General features: G+C 18.0%; 1 protein-coding gene across 2 annotated transcripts in view; it reads right to left on the reverse strand.

Annotated features, from left to right (window-relative positions):
- Window positions 1-7,158: 7,158 nt before the first annotated feature.
- The window catches only part of LOC107999610 (uncharacterized), a 30,564-nt gene continuing 14,435 nt past the window's right edge, over window positions 7,159-23,287 (reverse strand). The window contains exons 3-6 of one of the 2 annotated variants that reach the window (XM_017059555.3): window positions 12,076-12,134; window positions 11,632-11,969; window positions 11,224-11,532; window positions 7,159-8,787 (exon numbers count right to left, since the gene is read on the reverse strand). In XM_017059555.3, coding sequence (XP_016915044.1) covers window positions 8,779-8,787; window positions 11,224-11,532; window positions 11,632-11,969; window positions 12,076-12,134 — 715 coding nt within the window. In that variant the 3' untranslated portion in view covers window positions 7,159-8,778. Of the gene's footprint in view, window positions 8,788-10,720; window positions 11,533-11,631; window positions 11,970-12,075; window positions 12,135-23,287 lie in introns of those variants that run through there. The other variant, XM_062072000.1, reaches the window with a different exon arrangement.

The raw sequence follows: 23,287 nt of genomic DNA on the forward strand, positions 1-23,287 counted from the left end.
TAAAAATATATTGATATATAAAATCTGACATATAAAAATAATATTTACTTAAAAATCTAACCTTTTATTGAAAAAAAAAGTTTTTATTATTGTAATTTGTTGTAAATTGAATACTGATTAATTTTTGTTCAAAACTTCTTCATCAGCAAAAAGACTTTTTTGAAAAATCTTGGCAATTATTATAATAAACATAAATATTATATATAATATACAATATAATATTACATATATATGTAATATATATATATATATATATATATATATATGCTTTATTATAAATATTTTCAACCTTAAAAATTTGATGTCTAAATAATTTTCTTGATTAAAAACTTAAATTTATTAAATTTTGACTTAAATTTTGTATTTCAAAATAATAATTAAACATAGAAATATCAATTTAGAATATGTAAAATAATCAAAATGATACATGATAACATAAAATATAGAAACAAAGTGAAAAATACAAAGATATAAAAATATAAAAAATAAGAAAATAAATAAAAAATATAAAATTTTTTTATAAATTAATCAAAAATTATTTTGATTATATTGATTTTAATGAGTGATGTATAATTTATTAATTTATATTATTCAATGATTAAATTATTTATTATTAAATAAATTGAAAAATATAATTTTTCAATTATTATAAAAGATATATTATTAAACATTGCTTATAACACAATTAACTTGTTTTAAAAAATATTTTTTTAAAATAATTATTTGTTAAAATAATTATTACATATTTCAAATAATTTATAATCTGTAGCAAAATATTTTAAGAACTATTTTAAGTTAATTTTCCTGTCATAATTAAAAAATTTACAATGAGTATTATTGCTGTATTATTATTATTATTATTGTATTATTATTGTATTATTATTATTATTATTATTAAAGATTATGAAAGATTAAAATTATAATGATTATTATTACTATAAAAGATATTTGTTTAGTTTTTATAATTAAGATTTTAATATTAAATTGTATTAAAAATATTATAATTAGAAAAATGAAAAATTGATAAATTATTTTGTTTGATTTTGATATTAATAATTTGATTTTGATAATTATCTTATTTTAAATATTTAAATTATTTTATTATTAATAAAACACTATTTTTATATTTATTAAATTTTTAAATTTGAACTTTTTTTAATTGTTTAAAAAAAATTGTTTTTAAAATTTTCTTTATTTTGTTATTAAAAAGTATATATATTTTTATTACATGCTTTTTATTTTATCAAACAAGTTTTTAATATCAGTTTATTAAAAGCAAAAATTTTTGATACACATTTATAAGAAAACAATTGAATTTAATATTGAATTTTTATATATATAAGAAAAAAAAAAAGAAAGAGAGAAAAAATGTTTATATAAAATCAATAATTATTATATATGTTATATATTATTATATATGTTAATATATAATATTAAAATTACATATTATATTTTGAACAAAACCATTTAAATAAATAAAATTTATTTATAATTTTTTTCCCACATATATTTAATTACGTAATATTCATAATGTTACTAATTGTAAAATTAATTTATATATATATCTAGTATTTATATAAAAATTATTCTTTTAAAAAATATCTTAAAAATATTTCAAAAATATTTTTTAAATATATTTAAATTATATAAATTTAAAATATAAAATTATATAACATTCTAATATTTAAGATTGATTGCTAATAAAATATGTGATATTATTGACTTTTACTATAAAAATACTACAAAAATATTATTTTTATTTTATTAATCATATTTGCGTTAAACATGGTATCAACTGATCATTTTCTTCCATTTTCGAAATGTCAAAAAGATCAATCCCATGTATAGATGGCATTTACATCGATATTCGTCAACTGAGACGACGCAAGATTTATTTTGGTTTAGAAATTAGTCAACGATCGTAAAGAGGAAAGGTGTGTGGACGTGCTTTTTCGCGTCATTCAATCAGGGCCAAACTTTTAAGTACTTGCTTATCGGAGGTCAAGAACTGAAAGAATGACCCGTAAGTAATTTATATTATTGTTTTGATAAAAGTGCATGAAATAAGCACGATATAATAGAAATCTTGGAATAATGTGTATTTCGTGTCTGCCATTTGTGAATAATTTAAACATCGAAAATTATAATATTTAATTGTAAATATATTGATTATTTATATTTATATTATTTATTTATAAAAAAAATGAGTTCTATTAAATATAATTTTGTTTTTATAATTTTATATATTTTCACGATTAAATAATTCGTAATTTGTCTTTTATAATTTTCTTGCTATTTATATTTTTTGTATTGCATTTTTTATATTTTATATTTTTTTATTTTAATAATTTTTTTTATATTTTTATACAAATGTATTTTGTAGAATATACATTATAATTTTATTTCGATAACTAGATTTTGGAACTTTAAACTGATACTTCTAGAAAATTCTTAATGTGATTTTTATCTGAAATATAATTTCATATTTTATATTTATTATGATATCTATTTGTCATGAATTTATTTTTGTTATAATTTTGAATAGATTTTTTTATATTAATATTATATTTCAAAATATTTCTATTTTCATTATTTAAATCTTTTATAAATAAGTTTTATTGGTTAGAATAACTGTTATTCATAATTAGTATAATTATGAATAACATGATACATTGATTGATTATTTTGGAGTGTAAAATATTATTTATTTTTATTGTTTCATTTTGATATTTAAATTAATATAAAATATTTTATTTTTTATATTCAAATTAATTTTTAATATATTCTTTTGAATAATTTTAAAAATATATTTCATTGACATAGGTGGAAATCAGCGAGAGCTAGCACGTGCCAAAAATATGAAAAAAACTGTTAGAAAATCAGCAGCTGAACAAGAAAGTAATAAGGGTCTTTCATTGGAACAACGGAAAGCACGGTAATAATATTTAATACATTTAATTTATTTTTTTACATTTTCATATATGTTACTATTTTTAAAATGTTATTATTTTTAAATTGTTGTATATAATATATATAATATAAATATAAACAAAATTTTTAGATTTTAAGTTATGAATTAGTACAAAATGATATAAATAATTTACGTATATTCAATTTACATATACTTTTTTTATTTTTAATAATATTAAATTGATCTTAATAGAATTTTAGAAAAATAATAATATTTAGATTTCTAAATAATTAATTTAATTATTTAATATATATTATATTATATGAAATAAATGATTTTTGTTTTTTAGGGATGCAGAACGAATGAGAGAAAAACAATTAAAGAAACAACAAGAACAACAAGAAAAAGTTAAGCAAGGTGCAAGATAATTTTTTCTATTATAAAACATGTATATTGTTTGACTGAATTCAAAAATAAAATTTTAAGTATGTTTTTACAAATCTTGATTATAAAGCATCAAAGCTATATTTAATGTGAGTGCATAAAGAATTCATAGTGTTTTTTAATTATAGCAAATGTCTTCAAATTGTGTAATGCTGTACACATTACAAAAGTAGGTTCAAATAATCATGTTATAATGTTATATAACAATAATCATGTTTACAAAATATTAATAGTGTGTATAAAAATGTTATCTCTACTGTAATGGTTGGAAAAAATGCGTATTTGACTGGTTCATCTAGATATAAGAGTATTAATTAATTAAATATAAGGGTATTTATAGTACTAATTTTTAATTTGTAAATTCAAGAATTGAGTTATTTAATATGATATATAAGCAGCTATTACAAACTATATTATGTAAAAAAGATATGTAAGTACCTTTGTCATTCTCTTTGTCTTATAATAAATTGTTCAATTTTAGAATAAATGTGTTAGGTTTCCTTATTTATTTTCATGTTAAATTAATATTGTATTACTATTGTATTAGTAACAAGAACGAAGTATGTACATGTATTAATATACTAAATATGGAAATCATATCAAATGTTAGATAATTTTATTTATTTATATTTAATATGTTAAATTATATAGTAAATTATATTCAAATAATTAATATTAACATTGACAAGTATTTAGATATACATTTTTATTTATTTGCATATTTTTTTACATTTATGATAATTTTATAATAAAAAGAAATTACATTTTATTATGAGAAATGAAATTTTTCATATGTTTAGGAAAAAATATATATAATATTTATTAAAAAAAATTTTTTTTAATTGATCATTACTTAAACTTTATTGCACTTTTTTAAAGTAAATTTGTAATATATTCATTTATTATTTATAAAAACTTGATATAAATTATAAATATCAAGAATAGATATTTATTTAAAATTAAAAGAAAATTTTATAATTGGCTTATAATGTTTGGAAAATAAAATTTTAATAAAACATAAGAAAAGTTATATACTATAAAATAAATTATATAGCTTTTAAAGATTACAATTTTTGTAAATTATGTTTATAATAATTTGACTTATTTCTAAAAGAGATAAAAAAAATAAAAAATTCTCTATTTATATTTTACCACTTATATTAAATTGTATGTAATAATTTTTTAATATATTTATAAACAAAGGATTTTCTTGTATTAATTAATATTAAATATATAAAAATTTCATATAAATAAGGAACAATATTATAAATTAAGCATATATTTAATTATATTATATATATGTTCTAGATATAATTATGAAATTTCATCTGATCCAAATATAAAAAAAATAATAATAAAATGAAATTATATTAAAAATTATTAAGATTTGTAATAGTATGAAATATTTGTTTAGACAAAGATTGTAAATATAAATATTACATTATCTTTTTTCTTCAAAATTTTTTTAAAAATTGTAATTAATTAAAAAAAAAATATATATATATTAAAAAAAATATCTTATCAAATAATTTCTCTTTTTGTATAAAATAAAGATTTTGTCAATGAATAAATTACATTTTTATAGTAAAATAGGTAGTAAAAAATCTATCACACAAATATGTTTACCCAAAAATATAATATTACAAAGAATGTATTATAATATTATCATTAAATCAAATATTAGAATCTACATATTTATATTAATGATATTTTAATATGCAATATTGAATTTATTATTTTTAATGAATATAGAAATTAATTATAATAGATATATAAATTCTTTTCATTTCAATATTTAAATTTTCTAAATCCAATATAAAAATATAAATTATTTCAGGATTAGATGATATTAACTTAAATATTTTTTAATAATTATTAAATATAAATTGCATTTTTGTTTCATAAATAGTTGAACATTTCTATAATTTGTGATAGCTAATTAAGAAAATATAGTATTAATTTTTATATAATGTTTAATCGATTAAATATTACTTTATCATTTATATTATTAATTAAAAAAATATTTATAATTACTAAAAAATTACTGTGCATATATTCAATATTTAAGTTTAAATTATGTAATTTATCAAATCATAATAATTAAATATTGTTAATTAATTTCTTTGTTTATAAATGGTTAAAAAATAATTAAAATTAATAAAAATTATAATTAATCAAATAGTAATTATATATCTTATCAAATTATACAGAAATATATATTAAAAAAAAAGGATTAATTTTCATATATTTAAGACTGTATTAATGTAATAGTACTTTCTTTCGTACTATATTAAATGTTATATTTAAGAATTATAATTATAAATTTTAACATATTGATTGTATTTTATATAAGAGAGAAACATGGAGAGAATATCTTAATAATATAATGCAAAACATTAGATTATTAGATATATTATATAATAAAATAATGATTTCTAATTAAATTTTTTAAATGCATTTTCTAATAAAAATATGAAAGAGTAACAACAATTTAATAAGTTATTTTTAAATTTTATTTGACTAATAAAAGTGTAAAAAAATTTTAAATTATACATTTACAAAAAAAAAAAAATAAAAAATAAATTTTAAAAATACATAAAAAAATTAATTTTTAAAAATATTAAAGTATTTTTTTATTTATTATTTATTATTAAAAAATTAAAAATGTGATGTAATATATATGTATATATGTAAATTGAATATGAAATTATAATATTTAATCATTTATATTTAAGAATAAAATATACAATATAATCAAAAATGTATGTTCTGCATTAAATTATTGTGATATTCTTTGTATACTATAGACTTTGTTAACAATTTAAATATCTTAGGACTTAATTGTAGATACAGTTATATAGAATTGTATTTTTGTAAATACAGTTTAAAATCCTTTTTCTAAAGAGTTAATTACTGAATATAACATAGACATTGTAATATTTTTACAAATATTTAATACATACATGGAATTACTTTATACTAAGAATACTTAATATCTTACGATATAAATATTTTGTTTACATCTATTTCAATGAGATATTATTACAGTATGTTTTTCTTAATTTTGCACAATATAAAATGTACATATAAAAAGTACATAATATACCTGAAAACTTCACAAAAGTTTACCTCTGTATTAAAATTACAATAATAATAAATGTTAATTGAGCTTTTTATTATTGGAATAATATACTATTAAAATAAATCTTTAACATTAGCACCAATATAGTTTTGTAGATGAGTTGTGAACTTGAGGCTAATATAATTAAATTGAATTTATTATTTATGCTTTTGAAATATTATAAATTAAAACACAACTATTGTAAGTTAGTAGTGTTTTCAAAATTGCACATTATATAAAATTTCATAAATATATAATAAAATTTAAGATAATAAAACAACTATAATAATACAAATACTATAATAAAACAAATAAACAAACAAATAAATTGGTACATAAGATATTTAAGATAAAAGTATCCTATTATATAGAAATGAAATTATGGTTTATTTTAAAGGAAATGTAAATATTAAAATCAGATGTAAATATTAAATTATGGAATGTTTTAAAATATTAGCACAACTCCAATATTAGAATATAAATTTTTTAAAAAATACATATTAATGTATTTATAATTTTATTATTGTTAAATGATACATGTATATCACTTTGTATATCTATTTGTAATATATAGAAATAGTATATTAGTTAGAAATATTCAAAATTTTGTTTATAAATAAAGTATTGGAGTTATTAGGAAGTTATTTAAAACATTACTTTCTAAGCATTGATAAACATTATATATCTGTACTACAACTTTATTATATTAATATATATAAGAAACATGAAATTACATAATGTCATATTTTAAACAAAAAAAAAATATTTTTATTATTTGAAAAAAGATATATTATGAAAGGAAGCTCAAAAATTTATGTACATATTTTATAAATGATATAGTTTAAAAAAAACTGATATATAAGATATATGCTTTTTTAAAATCACAGTTGATAATATTTCTTCTTTTCGTTTGTTTAAACATTGAGCTTTTTGTCGAATAAATTAAATAAGATCAAAAAATGATATTTGATTTTTTTTTCATTTGCAAAACTACAATGTATAACATATAGCAATGTAGGAACATTTACCCACTATATCAGTATTAAAAATTGGTAAATGTAATTCTTCAGCATGATATTCTTCTTAATTGTAATAATAATGTAAAAAGTAACTTTTCTTTTCTTACCAAAGCAAATGTGGAAAAGTAAAAATAATTTATAATTATTTGAAACTTTTAATTTTGTGCATCATATATAAAAAAAATAACTTTATCAATAAATTTTCAGTTTTAAATTATTTGCTCTTATATGTATCTTAATATATTATTATATTAAGTTATCCAAAAGTTCTTTTTATTATTTGCATGCACAGTTTTCATTTTGATTAAGATTTGAAAAATACACAGTTTTTATTATAATAAAACATTCAGTTTTCTTTTGATTTTCTAACATTTATTAAGTATTCTCTCTATTTTCTTTTATAAAATTTATTATATAATAATATTAGAAAATTATCAAATAATAAATTAATTATATTATAGACTACTTTTTATAATTACATTAAATGAAATAATCAAATGATTCTGTTTAAAAAAAAATTGATTAGATGATGATATTAAGAGCTACCTTGAACATTTCGCAAATGAGTCAAAATTATTTTGAAAAAAATGGAATAATACAAGTTACATAGAGATAATACATGGATACCTACTACTAGAATAGTTATTTTATATATAAATTTATATTACTTGTATATAAAATTTTATAAATGATAAAATATTGAATTATTATAAATATATTTCATTTCAGTATTGTAGAAAGATAAAATCCTAAAAAATCTAATTGAAAAAATCTATATGGTAAAAAAAAAAAAAAAACTTTTGAGACAACTTAATATATAATAATTCATTTTGTTTAAATTCAATTTTATCAAATTTCATCAATATTATTGAATTATTATTATAATAAAAAGTGAATATTAATATATTATGAAATGATAATTTTTACGATTATGATTTTTAATGTTAAAAATGTCTATATAAAAATATTGTAGAGCTAGTGAATGAAAGCAATTAAAGATAAGATAAGCGTCTTTCTTAAACTTGACTTTTCAGAATATTATTTTAAAGATTAAGAGAGCATATAGTGCAAGTTTGAGCGATACAATGACCATGTAAACGCGATGAATGTGTCGAAGGAGTTGATGATGGTGGAGGTGGTGGTGGCGGTGGTGGAGGAGGTGGTGGTGGCATATATAACCATCCACTACTAGTTGGCCAAACGGTACCTGATGTAGAGGAAACCGGAAGTAACGAATTCGTATTATTTCCGGCTGTTACATGCGACGTTGGTCCACCCTCTACTCACATTACCTGAAATATAAAAATAATGTAATGAATATTTATAATATATAAATAATATTATATAAATATATACAATATAATATATAAATAGATATTTATTCAAAGTTATATATATATATATATGTATATATTTACTTTTCTTAAATATATAATGTAAATTTATATAATATATAATATTTTTTTTATATAATATTATTGCTAATAAAATAAATAATATTATTTTGAAAAGTAAAATTATTATTTTAAAAATTATTTAACTATTTATTTAAAAATTCTTCAACAGTATATAAAATTAATATAAACATATTGTATAATAAGTAATATATATATAAGTAATAAAATATCCATTAATTTGAATATTTTATATATTTTGCTTACTTTTTATTTTTATATTTATATTATTTTTATCATATGAAAAAATGTTAGGAGAAAAAAAATTTGCAAAGATAAATATGATGATAGGAAAAATTTATTTAAGATCATTTTTTTTTTCGAAATTTCAAGGCCATTAAAATTTTTTTAAATGAGATTGCATATTTTCGTCATTACAAAATGATAGCTATTATGAAATCATAATGTGAATCCAATGTGACTTATAATATTATAATTTCATATGATATCGAATACAAAAAATTCATTCAAATTTAATAATTAATGCAAATAGTGAAATTAAAAAAAAAATTATTATTTTTTATTTATTTATTTATTTTTTTTTATAATCTATTTTAATAAGTTTAAAATGATATTCATTAATACTTCTATAAACGATTCACCAACCATTTGAAAACTAAAATCATTTTTTATTCTCAAAACATAAAAATTAGAAGTCTTTTTAAAACTTAACGGCATTTAATGCCGTAATGCTGGATATTAGCTATATTAAAATACTATCAATTAGCTATATTAAAATACTATCTTTTTTGTATAAATTGTAAAATAAACAAAATAAACATCAATCTTTTATCGACATGTTCTAATCGCACTTGCATAACTAAGAAGATCAATTGTATAGCTAAGAAGATTAATTGTTGCGCTTGCCGAAAAGTTTGTGTATCATATGAATTATCTATCGTATCCATTAATTTTTATGATCAAAAGACATATGAGTTGTGTTATTACATCTTTTGATTATTTTTTTTAATTATTTTTATATTTTATAACATTGATTTTCATAAAAAAAATTTTTTTAATAAATTCATTCTTCTTTAATCCCGAACAGAACATTGTTTCTTATTATTGATATGTGTTCTTATTTGCATTAATGTTTAGACTATTATAATATTTTTAAAATTTACGAAATCCGTGAAATTTCTTGTGATTTTTAATATTAGTTCATTCCATTAAAAGAAATAATAGGCTAACAAGAGAACGATTAAAGCTGCTAAAAATGAACTTACGAAATTTATGCGGATATTTTCGAGTTTTTGACTATATTTGCAATTGTACTATAAATTATATTAAAATTTATGTTAAAAACTTTTATTATGTTCAATGTTAAGTGTCACTTTCTGATCTTTTAAAATTTTATATCAAAATTTAATATTAATTTGAAGTAATTATTACGATAAATTTGATTATGTTATTGTTTTATTTTGATTTCTAATATTATTACGTTATAAATAAAGCAAATATAAAAAAAAATTATATTTTTCTATTTATTTAGAATTTTCTATTAAAAAAATATTAATATTACATACAAAAATTGTTAATTGGAAAACTTAATAAATAAGTTTTTTATTAGATCAAATGAGACGATGATAGCATCTATCTTCATTTAATGCAATTTGGATAATAATGGATGTGTTTTTATTTGTTTGTCTTATAGAATCGATCTTATTTATAGAAAAAATCGATTTTAGAAACAAATATAATAAAAAAATAAAACGAATATTTGTTTATAATTATTAAAATAAATATTTCTTGAATTAATAATTTTTCAATATAAGTCTTAAACTGCATTTATTATGTAACCTACATTGTACAATATAATTCTTCATCATTGGTTCATTCAGTTTCAAATGATAATCAAGAGATAGATAAGGTTATGTTTGCGTTTCGTGATACAAATAACGTGTCTCGGTACGCAAAGATGTCCAAAATTTGTTCAATAGATAACATATTATTTTAAAATAGATCATTTTTTCGAATAAAATAGATCATTTCATTAGAATAGGCCAAAATAACAAGTCATAATACGAAATGATAGGAAACTAAAAATTTGTTATTATATTGGTTAACAGAGTATGGTGTATAATGCAGTTTTAATATACAGCTTCTTTTTTGCAGACAATGACTATATACATTAAAGATTTTTTGGAAATTCTATCTAATTAAGGATTTTAAAAATATGTTCTTAGATATTAATGCATTAGATTTTTATATTATTGTTTTATCACACATATATTTAAATATATATATTTAAATGTATGTTATATTATAAAATACCTGTAAGATTTGACTGGCTTCGAAAGCTGTTCCAGGGAGTAGGATCACTGGACTGCTAACGTGTCCACTTTCTACGCATATCATATTTGGAAATTCGTCATCTCCAAAATCTGGTATATCACGAGCTTTTTCCTGCCACGGATTCCAAACCACTGTATCGGGAAAATTATATTTTTGTACTCGCATTTTTCTACCAGATACAACATTGGTAATAATGTGTTCTGGTTGTGTATTCTGATAAATTCTATCTGTCCATTCACATACAGTTACTACATCGCGACCTTCTTGAAAAATTTGGTTATCTCTTGTCTATAAAGAAAAATTTTCTTTAGTAAATATTTATTAACAGAAATTTATTTTTTATTTAAAAGATGTATGATCAATTTGATATGATTATGATAATAATACCTTGTCGATAAATGTGCATCCATGAAGACCAGTAATCTGGCATCTTCTAACATCTGGCACTTTGAAATATGTATGTAACAACAAATTAAAACTAAAAGTATGATCTTTACTAGGATTGTATACGCCAATATTGAAATGTAATTCCTTCTCCCGAAGAATTAATCTATACGTTAATTTAAATGGATAATTCCACATAGAACGAGTGAATTCACTGTCCATAATAGAGAAAATTGCTTCGACATCACCACTTGGTAAACGTTCAGGAGATTTTTCCACATTCCAACGAACGATTCTCGCGAAACCATGAGGCGGTCCAAATGTCCATGCTCCAAATTGTGCTGAATTAAATTGAAGGACATATGTAACATTTTAACTTTTACATTTTTTTTCAAGTGTTACAAGTGATTATTTTAATAAATTATTCCATTTCGTTTATATACTTACGAAAAACGAAAGGAATGCCTCCTCTAATAGCTTTCTTTCCATCAAATACAGCTTGCTTACTGAAATATAAAAAAATTTTCTGCTAATTAAATATTAATAAAAAAGAAATTATTTTTAAAAAATTATTAAAATTAAATAATATTTCGAAATTATTATAAAAATAAATATTATATGAAATACTTTTAAATTTAAACGCATTAAAATTTTTTTATTATTTATTACAATATTTTAAAATAATAAATTTTAAAATAATAAAAATTTATTATAGATTGGTTTAATAAAAGTAAATTATATTTTTAATATAATTTAAAATATGATAATTATGTAATTTATAATTGTAATTTAATTAGATATAAATTATGTAATTTATATCTAATTTATAATTATAGATAATTATTGTAATTATTATATAATTATAAATTTTATTTTAAAGTGGTTAAAAATTATAAACGAAAAATATAATAGTATTTGATATTTAAAAATTGTATTAAAAAATTTGATAAATTTAAAAATTTTAAACCTACTAGATAATATATTTTTTCATATAATTTATTAATTTCATTATTTATGTTTTTTATATTAAAATATATAAGCAAAAAATTTAATGCAAAAAAAAATTATATATATAAAAATTAAAAAATTTTTTAATTAACTTTTATTATTCATAATATAATCGGATAGAATGATTATTTATTTATTATAAAAGAATAACTTGTAATAACGAATACAATTTTTTTATTTAAGATTTTATTTTTAGAATATCTTTAAATATAAATGAAATTGGCTAATTTCTCGATTACATATAAATGAATAATTAAAAAAAAAAAAAAAATATTATATGTAAAAATGAGCAAAATATGAATAAATTTTTTTCATTTAAAAATTAATTTCTGAGAATATTTGAAAATTCATTGATTAGTTAACTATATATATATTTATTTTCTCGAAAACAAAAATTTAAGACTTATTTTAAAAATATTATTTTTTACTTACATTTTCATATGAAAATAATTTATAGTCAATAGTCAATATTATTCGTTCAATTAGAATTAGCTAGGAAATTTTATGCTTAATTGAAAACAAGATCTCGATGAAAAAATTTTCTTCTTTCTTTTCAAATTATTTTTTCATTCATTTATTTTATTTTGAGAGATTATTTTCTTCTCAATTATACTACAAATAAAACGATATCTTAAATATTTTTAAAGTTTTGTATTTGAGAAAATTGACTTTGATAAATTATCTATGTAAATAATATATCTGTATAAATTTGATTGATCATTTTTTGAGTTAAATTTCAATAATGTATACTATTTATTAAATATGTTAAAAATCTTGTCAAAATGAAAAAAAATTAATTACTTTCAAATATCAAGAACAGAAATGTTTGCAATGTTAATAAATTGATTAAAGGTAAATTGATTTCAAAGTCACAAATTTCTATCTAGTAACAAGAAGAGGGGAGGATAATGATTTTTATAATTAAGAAAATAATACATTCATATACTAATTAAAATTTATTTAAAATATATTATTGCTACTGATTTTTTTAATTTTATTATATTATTATATTTATATTATATTGATTATATTTTTAATACATTGAACTAGTTCTTACTCAAGTTTTATTTAAATCTTGAAATAAAAGAATATTTAAGTCTTGAATAAAATAAACTTTATAATTTTATATTTCTTATTTATAATGTTTAGAATATATTTATTCAGTATATAAATATATTATATAGATTTAGCATTACTCAATTTATTTATTCGATTTGTTACTAGACAATACAATATGTTTTTCTTTTTCATTTTTTTTTTATTTTTTTATATTTGTTAGAATATAAAAAATTTCTTGTTTTTGATTTCTTTTCAACATCTAATAAATAAGTTGAATTAATTAAACGAATGAGTTATTTAGAAACATTATTATATTTTACTTTTATATATATATATATTGTTGTTATACTTAAAAAAGTATAATATAGAGAAAAATAATATATTAAGAGCAAAAATAAAATGGATATTTTGATATATTTTTGAATAATATTTTTAAATAATATTTATTTGAAAAAATTAAAAAATATATTAATTTCTTTATCAGAAATATTGAAATACATTTATATATTATTTCATACCACTTTTTTCAAAAGAAATAAATCATTTTATAAAAAAAAAAAAAAATGAACGAAAGAAGATAAAAATTTAATTCATATTAACACAAAGAGAGAATAAAATCACATTTTTCAAAATATTAAAATAAGAACTTAAAATAAGAATTTAGAAATATTAAAATAAGAACAAAATTTTAATTCCATTATATTATTCATTATGGTGGTATAAAATAAAAAAAAAATATTATTATATTTTCTTCAACATAACAATGTTATTTAGTATTCTGGATGCGTAAATCATGAACGTTAAAAGTAATTTTTATCTGTTTATACGATTTCTCGAAGTGGACACAGAATATACAAAGAGAAGGATGGAAGAGTATGCGCGCGCAAAACAGAGAAAGAGATAGGACTTGATATAAGGAAAGAGAAAGAACGCAGAGAGAAAAGAGAAGGACGCAGAAACGAATCAGAAAGTGAGAAGGAGAAGGGAGTAGAAGGAACGATGTACCACCACGAAGTACGACGCGGCGCGGTGGTAGGAACGCGGCTGACGCCAAGCAAAAACGATCGGCGCTGTCTGCCGTGCTTTTTGCAGGCATCACAGTTTCAACCTCTCCTCCTCGTCGTTTCTAGCTGCTGTTACCCTCCATTGCTACTGCTACTTCTCCTCTGCTGCTTGTGAGTGGCACGCAATTTCTGACGCAGTTAACCCTGATATTCTTTATCGAATATCCTTTTGCCTGATTAAATCAAATCAATTTTGAAGAGAAAAGAAACTTTTGACATCTCAAAACTTTGACATTTTCGGAATCACAGTCGTTTAGCATGAAAGAAATAAGATTAACGTACTGTATTGAATTGAATATGTGAAAAAATATATATATATATATATATATTTATTTATTGCAATTAAAAAAATTATGGAGAAGATAATGTATTTTGAACTAGAAGAATTAAATATACGTATATGTAATTCACATGTTTTGAACTGAATGGTTTGTATAAAATGTTATAAGCTATATTTTCTCGAAAACTATTATAGATTATAATAAAATTTATATTGATATAATAATAATAATTTAATATTTTAATAGTTTAATTCTTTTAATTCAAAAGTTATTTTATCGAATAAATGGAGCATCATTTATCTTTTTCTGAAATATATAGGAGAAAAACATTTTTTTTCGTTTTTGTTTTGTTTTTAGTCGCAATTAATATGGTTTATTGCATTTCACGATAATTTATTAAAAAATAAACATAATTTGTTTCTAATATTTTTTTTGAATAAATAAATAATTTATATTTCTAGAATTTTAATTTTATTTTAATAAAATATAATTAAATTTAATAAAATTTAATAAAAAAATATTGTTTATATATTTTTCAATTTATGTTTTCATAAATAGATTTGCTGGACATGACATATCTTTTAGAAAATATGACATATCTTCTTTATTAAAGATATTTCTTATTTTTTTATTATAAAAATCAATAATTATATCACATATAATGATTTCACAACTCATGATATGTTGACGTTATTGAAGATTTTCAGAAGATAAATATATAAATATTAATTTAATTACAATATATAAATATTAAATCGTAATTTGATATTTATTAAATTATTACTAATTATTTTTATCAATAATAATTATTAAGTTTTATAATAATATTAGTATTATAATCTAAAGTTTTATAATTGTGTTCATGAAATTCAAATTCGAAATTTGTAAATTTGTGTTTTCGAAAAAACACAAATTTAGAATATTTAATTTTTTTTTTATTTGTTTGAAAAAATATTATTTATCAAGAATTAAAATCTTAATAAATTTTTATATAATAATAACAATAGTTATTCTTTTAGTTTTTTTAAAAAATTATATGAAATTTTATGATTTATTTTTTTCCACATGAATTATTTTCATATAAATTAAAATAAATCAAAAGTTTAATAAAATAAATTCATTTCGATTATTATTAATTAAATAAAAATAAATACACAAATTGACATATAAAAATGTTAATTGAAGCTTGTTATTTATTAAATTATGAACATTTGAAGTGCATTAAATAAAGAGAAACAGAAACAAAATGAAATGGTGACGTGATAAAGATAGAATGAAATAATTGTTTATTGTTTAATATAAATTTCAATTGTTTATAATCTAATAAATAATATTCAAGCGACATTTGTATAAATCAATTTTTATATTTAATTTAGCAATTTTTCAATAATATATTAATTATGTTCCTTGAATATATTAACATTCTATATATATGTATATATATATATATATATATGTATATATATATATATATATACATATATTAATATTACTTCTTTCAAAATAATAATAATAATCTTTTGATTTATTCATAGTTTCAAGATGATACATATATTTAGAAGAAGATTTATGTTTTTAATTTTTGGAAATATAAGAAGTTTGTATGGATTCGTTAGATAAGTAGAATAATTGGTATCATATCAGCCAGGAGAATATTTTTTAAAAATATCGTAAATTCTTTATAATTTGATTTAATTACTAAGGGGGAAAAAACGATAAATATTTTTGAAATATAAACAGATATCGAAAAAATCGATATTATAAAATTTTATGACTTTTTAAAAAAAGTCATGTTTTAAAAAAATTAAATATTAAAATAGTTAAAATATATAATAAAAATATATAATATAGAGATAATATATTTAAATTTAAATATATTATGAACACATTTTTATTTTATATCTTAATGTCAACATTTTTTCGTATTCGAAGAACTTTATCTAGAATTCAATCTATGAAAAAGGTTTGATATCGATTCCAAACGTCATAGACCTAACTATATAACGAGATATATTCCTATATTTCTATATTTTTGAAACTTAATAATAGAAACATTCTAAACGAAATATATCAAAACTGTCTTACATTCTTCATATACATCTACTATATTTATATATATACATTTATATATCTACTATAAAATATACCAAGAAGAAAAAAATTATCCAAAACATATGATGAAGTATAAATAAAACAAAAACTAAAAGAAAAATATCTTCTTTTCATAAAATAAGAAATAAATATATAGCATATCATGCTTTAACAGTAATTTTCATTTTACGATATAGAAGTCAAAAAACGACACCCGTTGTATATCGAAGATACTTGTTCGAAGCTCTGACGAAGCTGCTAGTTTTTGCGTTTCCCCGTTTTCAATGGTTAGAAGCGGTAACAGCAGCAACAGCAGCGATAGTAGAGCAGAGGCAGCAGCAATAGCAGTACTAAGAGAAGCTGCGGGATTGGTAACGCTCTCTCCTCCCGAACCTCGCCTTCCCAATGCTTCCTGGCTCGGTGGAACTTTGTTTAACTAAGGCTAGCAAGAAGTAAACCTATTTATACTAGGTCGGACACGTTTACGCCAATGTGCCTGTACCATGACCACTTCTACTCTCTCTCTCTCTCTCTCTCTCGCGAGTTGCCCTTACCCTGGAACGATCGTGTGAAACTAAGTACAGTCCTGAAAGCTGCTGATAAACGAGAATATTCTTAACAAAAAATTCTACTGCTAACAGAACTTTCCGTCGTCATTATGCTAATAAAAGTGACAACACGAATGACACCGATGAATGTTTTAATGTCCGAAAAAATAATGTTTTGGATAATTTTATATAATAACTTTTATAATAGGACTATTAAAATGAACTGTTAAAAAGAACTATTAAAAAGGACTATTAGACTATTACATTATATTGTTATAATAAATATTTGTTAAATAATTTTTCTTTTGAAATAGGATTTAAAGAATGGAATTAACAATAGGAAATGATATTAGAAATAGATTAAAGTAATTAATACGATTATTTAATATTAAGTTTAATGAAAATTGAGTTTCAATGAATAAAATATATATTAGTTTAATTAATTATATATAATTAATTATTCAAAATATTGTTAAAATACAATAATTTGATTTTTTCTTTTTGTTTTTATTCTATTTTAATTGTCCAAATTTTATATTAACATATCTCAAATCAATGTAAATAAATGTAAAGTGCGTACAAAAATTTTGATAAGTTTCATTCTAAGGAAATAGATTGAATTATTCTAGAAAATAATTTATTTAGTCAATTTATATAACATAATAACTATCATTATTTTTTAAACTCTTTCTATTGTTCTGATAATAGTTAAACTTCTTTATTATAAATTTATTATAAAAATTATTTTATTTTTTTTATCAAAGTATGCAATTTCAAAGTTTGCAAGAATACAATTTTTTGTTTCTTATATAAGTTATTGTGACACAAGTAACTAATTATTAAAATATTCTTAATAATCGAAAAAGCTAAAAAAAATCAATATAAGAACGTTTTAATTCAAAAAAATCCAATATTTTTTATAATAATGGAATTTGATGGCTATTATAACAATAAGAAAAAATTATTAAAAACAATTGATTGATTTTTTTGTAAAAAGAAATGATTTAATCATATATATATATATATCTGTACGTATGTATATTTAATATATAGAATATCTGATAGTTGATAGTACAAGTGAACAAAAAATAATATTAATTTAGAATATCACATATTATCATTAATGTAAAACATTTCACTTTATATTAATTATATATTTCATTTTTTTTATTTTTATATTATTTTTGATCATTAAAGAAATTTACCTAAAATAATATAATATAATAATATAATTTTATAATAATATTATTTTGATTATTATACACTAGAATAAATGCAAAAATTTTGATAGTTTTTGTTATAGAATGTCTAGTAACTGATATAAGTTATTAGATTGTTTGATACAATCAGACAGATGATTTTACATGCAAAAATTAATTGAAAAGAAAATAAAGAAAAAGATTAAAATATTTTCATTTAAAACTTCATTTTACCAATGAATTATCTGAATATTATTCTTGTACATAAATAAGAGAAATATATTAATTAAATTTATTCTTTTAAAAATTAGCTTTTGAGAAAATCATTCATTATTTGATACAAAAGAAATCATAATAAGATGTTTTATCATTTTGCATGGAATAAAAGTTTATCGATAATTATTATGTTATAATATTATAAAAAGTATCTTCTATATTAATAATTTATCAGTATTATGCAAGTCGTGATGAAAGTAAAATCATATTATTTAAATGATTTGAAAAATTTTTATATGATGTAAACATATTTTCATAACTCAATAATTAATAAGGAAATATATTAATAATTTGAAAAATTCGTAATAAAATTAAAACAAATATGGTTATATTTTTAATAAAATTAATATTTTATTTAATAAATAATACGTGTACATTTTATTTTATCAATTTTATTATTTTTATTAATTATATACCTAACTTACGTTATATTAAGTTATATTGCAAAATAAATGTCGATGATAGTTTAATAAATAGAATGAATAAAGTTGAACATATCAATTAAGAGTTAATTTTTATTAATTCTTATTATCGATGCTTAATATTGATTTAAAATATGATTAATTTGATATTTTGAACAATTTTAAATATATTTTGAATTTCTTCATTTATTGTTTGATTCGAAATAAAGAAACATCTTCTCGAACTCAATACTTTTATTATTCGATAAAAATTGTTAATAAATTATATAATAAATAAATATTTGAAGAATTTATTAAATTTATTAATGGTAATTTTAAGAATTTATTAAATGCTTAGAAGAAATAAAAAATAATATTACATTATTATGAAATAAAAATATCATTGAAAATGTCATTGATTTGTAATATTCGTAATATTCATGTTTGTCTGCAAATATTTTATCTTATCTCATAATATAATACTAATTATTGATATCATATCTGCAGATATGCAAATGAAGGAAAAATTTATACTTTTCGAATAAGAATATAATTTTTAATATACCTCTTGAAAAATAAAGTTGAGTTATTTACAAAATCTTTCTTTTTATGAAAATAACTTATTTAAATCGAAATGAAAATTAGATAATAAAATGAAAATTAATATTAATAGTTTTAATATAATATTTAAATTGAATATTAAAGATACATAAAATATTTTTATGTATGTATATGTAAAAGTTTCTATTTGGAATCACGATTTTTGATTACTTATGTAAATATTTGTATACAATTTTTATAGATATCCATGAATAAAAATCAAGAAACTATTAATATTTTTTAAAATATGAACATAAAATATACGTACATAGATAATTAACATATTTTATTAGTAGATATGGCATGCAAACTATTACTATATTTTATTGTCGATTTATTTGTAAAAAATTGTTTATAAATTTGAATGAGAAAATAGTAAAATTAATTTAAATATAATATATAGAAAGTGTTAAAATTTCTGATAAAGATTTACGAGAGTAAATTGTAACTAACACATATTATTTATAATGATTTATTATATTTAATTTATCAACAATTCAATAATCGCTATAGATAATACGTTACATATATTAATTACATATGTTTCTATCTGATTTTTAGTATCTGTTCATGTCATTATTTAATTTTTTCACATTAAGCTTTAATTTATGTATTTATAGATTTTAATATAATAATAATTAAATAATTATAATAATAATAATAATAATAATAATAATTAAATAATATATTATATTATATGAATACATAGAAATAGAAAAGAAATTATAATTTTAAAGAATATAAATTATATAAAAATATATTAAAAATTTTATCAATATTTAATATTTTTATTTAATATTAATTATTTTTAAAATTATTTGTGTGTGTGTGTGTGTGTGTGTGTATAAATTAATTTAGATGATATTATTGATAAAAAATATTCGATAGAAATATATCTTTAAATATCTAATTAATTATAAATATTAAAATTCGAAATTTATCTATAATATTTTACTTTATTATAGATTTATATACTGTTATTAGATGTAATTATAATGTTTTTTTGCGAATTATAAGTACTTTATAATCTTACTTGAAAATAATTGTTAATCGAATTAGAAAAAATTAATTAATAGAAATCTTTTAACACATATATTTATTATAAATTATTATTTCTTCGAGCAATAAATTACCCAAAACTATCGAGCGATTTGCATTATTTATTTTTATTTTTTAATATAAATAAAACATAAATATTCATATTAATACAAATCAGTGTATGAAATAAGTATATTTGTATGCAATATTTTAAATTATTCGTTATCCATATGCGTTGCATATGCAAAATGATTTAGGTATATTAATATTTAATGTAACATGATCTACAAATTGTAAATATTTCTTTATAATGAAATGTATAAAATTTATTTTATAAAAAATATTCTATAATTCTTTAAATATAAAAATTAAATTTTTAGATGTTCCCTCCTTCTTTTTATTTCTTTTTCTTTAATATTATAAATAAAAATTATAAATAATTATGTCAACATCTGCATATAATAGAAATATATTTTTATATTAAATATTAAGATTGATTTGAAAACAAGATATATATCAAAAACAATTTAAACTATTTTTATATATTATATTATCATTATTATTAAGTTTTTATTTACAATTAGATATTATTTTTTTGAAATTACGTACATAATATATATATAATTATAATATACAAAAAAGATAGACAAATAGATTTTTTTCTTTTTTTTTGTAATATTTTTTTAATTTTAAATATGAGAGTTTAATTAGATAGAAGTTATTTTAAATATAAGGAACAGATATAATATATAGACATTAATTTTAGATGTATATAAAATGATTTATGTAACTATTAACAAATTATTTTCTTTCCTTTCTTGTTGAAATTAAGAAAAAATTTTAAAAGAAAAAAAATGAATAATTTAATGATTTGTCTTTAAATTAATTTTTAATTTTCGATTATTATTATGCAATTTAATCCTATTTAAAATTTACTTTTTTATAACTTTCACGAGATTTAAAATATATTTCATTTTTTAAATAACATTGAGAAAAAAAGATTTAAAGAGTTCAAATCAGACGAACATAATGGTCACATTAACGAGCACTGAAGTATTTATTAAAACATTTATTATTAATTATTTATATATTATTATGTATTGTATAATGACTGCAATCAATTTTATATTTGAACATTATAAAAAAGAGTAAAAAATATTCATTATAAAACATGTAGATATGATTCATTAGAATTTATTCTAATCTCAATAAAATTTCATTAGAATGTTCTAAGTATGTAATAAACTACTATGTTATCTTAATATCTTTTTACGTAGAATGATAACAAGATTCAATGTGTAATATATGCAAAATAAGAGAAGGTTTTTATAAAAATTAATGGATTTGCAATGAATATGCAGAAAAAATATGATCATAAATATGTAGTTTACCTCGAACTCATCTTTTTTTTCTTTTCTATTCATTTTTTTTCTAATTTCAACAAAAAAAGAAAAGATAAAATTTGTTGCATAATTACTCTGTATATCAACATATCTAAAATTTTTTCATATATTATTGTAATAATATTATGCGTATCAGTTCATGATATTAATTCGACTAAATATGAACGATACATACTGATTAGATTAGATTTTTTAAATTTTGTAATTGCTAATTTCTTAAAAAATTCAAAATTTTCAACAAATATTTCAAAAATAAATATTTTTTTATTGTGAAAATTATATTATTTGCAATATCATTAATATTATATTAATATTTTGATATAAACATTTTGATCCAAATGAAATAATTAATTAAATGTCTATTTTGTATTTACATCTATTTTAATATTAAATACAAAATCGAGAAAAATGTCAGATTGTAATATATAACGATTATATACGTAGAATGAAATGTAATATTAATGATAAATAAAAAAAAAAAAAATAAAAAGAAAAACATCACATCAAAGTTTTTTCATTGAAAATCTATCGAATACTCTCAAATTAGCGAGTGACAGATTACGAATTATTGTAAAGATAGATTGAATCTTATATCACGTGAGAATGTTATTATTACGGTTTATTTAAGAAAAATATTTTTCATTCGCGTGATTATTTTTTTTCTAATATAACTGTATATGTTATGAAATAT

This window comes from Apis cerana, linkage group LG2, assembly GCF_029169275.1.
Source record: "Apis cerana isolate GH-2021 linkage group LG2, AcerK_1.0, whole genome shotgun sequence".
Classification (NCBI taxonomy): Eukaryota; Metazoa; Arthropoda; class Insecta; order Hymenoptera; family Apidae; genus Apis; species Apis cerana.